This window comes from Notothenia coriiceps, unplaced genomic scaffold (assembly GCF_000735185.1).
Source record: "Notothenia coriiceps isolate Sejong01 unplaced genomic scaffold, NC01 NC01_scaffold00000619, whole genome shotgun sequence".
Taxonomy (NCBI): domain Eukaryota; kingdom Metazoa; phylum Chordata; class Actinopteri; order Perciformes; family Nototheniidae; genus Notothenia; species Notothenia coriiceps.
In genome coordinates, this window is record NW_011333320.1 from 1 (window position 1) to 1,807 (window position 1,807).

At 41.1% G+C, this 1,807-nt stretch overlaps 1 protein-coding gene across 1 annotated transcript; it reads right to left on the reverse strand.

Annotated features, from left to right (window-relative positions):
* Nucleotides 1-361: 361 nt before the first annotated feature.
* On the reverse strand, nucleotides 362-1,539 carry LOC104955562 (zinc finger protein 239-like; the record flags this gene model as incomplete). Its single annotated transcript, XM_010782913.1, has 1 exon — nucleotides 362-1,539. A coding segment is annotated over one exon (1,068 nt), but the record flags the coding sequence as incomplete, so codon positions are not given.
* Nucleotides 1,540-1,807: the final 268 nt, after the last annotated feature.

Genomic DNA, 1,807 nt, shown 5'->3' on the forward strand with positions numbered 1-1,807 from the left:
GCATATTCATACACACTGTTCATACTGCCCACAGGCTGCTGTGTATATCTCGTGTATTCATACCCCTGTTTATTAACCATTCAATTAATTTTACTCTTAATGTTACTACTTGTTGCAATCCTGGTTAGAAGCTAAACTGCATTTCGGTGTCTCAGTACCTGTAATATGTGCAATAACAATAAAGTTGAATCTAACCTTGAACAGGAACAAATGTATTTACTTATTATATATCTGACATTAACGATTTAACACATTTGTGCAGTCTTTATAAATGCAAACCGAGTCAAGCCGACTCCGGAGGTGGCGGTATGCACCTTAAAGTTGTTTGCAATCTGCCAAAAAACCGAGAGAAGAAGAAGCCGACTCCGAGCTGTCCGACTTCAGGCGAGCTATTTGAGACCTCCCCCGGCTGCGATCGGCTATTCTCATCTACTTTCGAGGGGAGCTGCAGCTTGTCTCAAACAAGCCTAATTACTTATAACACTGGTCATAGCTGTATGGTTTCTCTCCAGTGTGGATGCGCTGGTGGACTTTAAGCTCACAACGACGAGAAAACATTTTCCCACACTCGTCACAGCTGTGCGGTTTCTCTCCCGTATGCACACGATTATGGACTTTGAGTTGACTTGATGTATTGTACGTTTTTCCACACTCTCCACAGCTGTATGGTTTCTCTCCAGTGTGAATACGATGATGGATTGTGAGTTTACTTGATGAAGTGAACATTTCCCCACACTCTTGACACCAGTAAGGTTTTTCTCCCGTGTGAATACGATGATGGATAATGAGCATACTTGATGTAGTGAACGTTTTCCCACACTCATCACAGCCGTGTGGTTTCTCTCCAGTGTGGCTTCGCTGATGAGACGAAAAGTTGCTTTTGTTAGAAAATGTTTTCCCACAGTGGTCACAGCTGTATGGTTTCTCTCCAGTATGAATGCGCTGATGAGATGAAAGGTTACTTTTGTTAGAAAAGGCTTTCCCACATTGGTCACAGCTATATGGTTTCTCTCTAGTGTGAATACGATAATGGGACTTCAGTTCAGTTCCATTATTGAACGTTTTCCCACACAGGTCACAGCTGTAAGGTTTGTCTCCAGTATGAACTCCAGTATGGATTCGTTGGTGGACTTTTAATTGTCTACCTGTAGAAAACGTTTTCCCACAGAGGTCACAGCTGTACAGTTTTTCTCCAGTATGAACTCTGTGATGAACCTTTAAGTTCCCAGAGGATTTGAAGGATTTATCACACAGGTCACAGCTGTACGGTTTCTCGTCAGTATGGACGCGTCGGTGGACAATGAGGGCACCACATTGAGAAAACGTTTTACCGCACAGGTCACAGCTGTACGGTTTTTCTCCAGTATGGATGCGTTGATGGACTTTTAATTGTCCACCTGTAGAAAAAGTTTTCTCACACAGGTCACAGCTGTAAGGTTTTTCTCCAGTATGAATTCTGTGATGAACCTTTAAGTTCCTAGAGGATTTGAAGGGTTTATCACACAGGTCACAGCTGTGAAGTCTGAGTCCTCTCTGGTTCTAAAGCAACAGAAATACAGAGAGAGAGACATTCATTAAGTGCATTTTTTTTACAATCTTTTGCAACATGCCTTCTTGAACAAAAACAAAAGTAATTGAGCTATCATTTCAACTAATTGTTCTCAACAAATGTTATTAACGAGCAACTTGCAGGTTTTTTTTTTACTACATTTATGCTTAACCTTGCCTGAAAACTACAATTAAAAATGTTAATGCAGGATTTGATATGTTTTACAAGACATAAGGGCAGGAATTCAGAGGAAAAGGA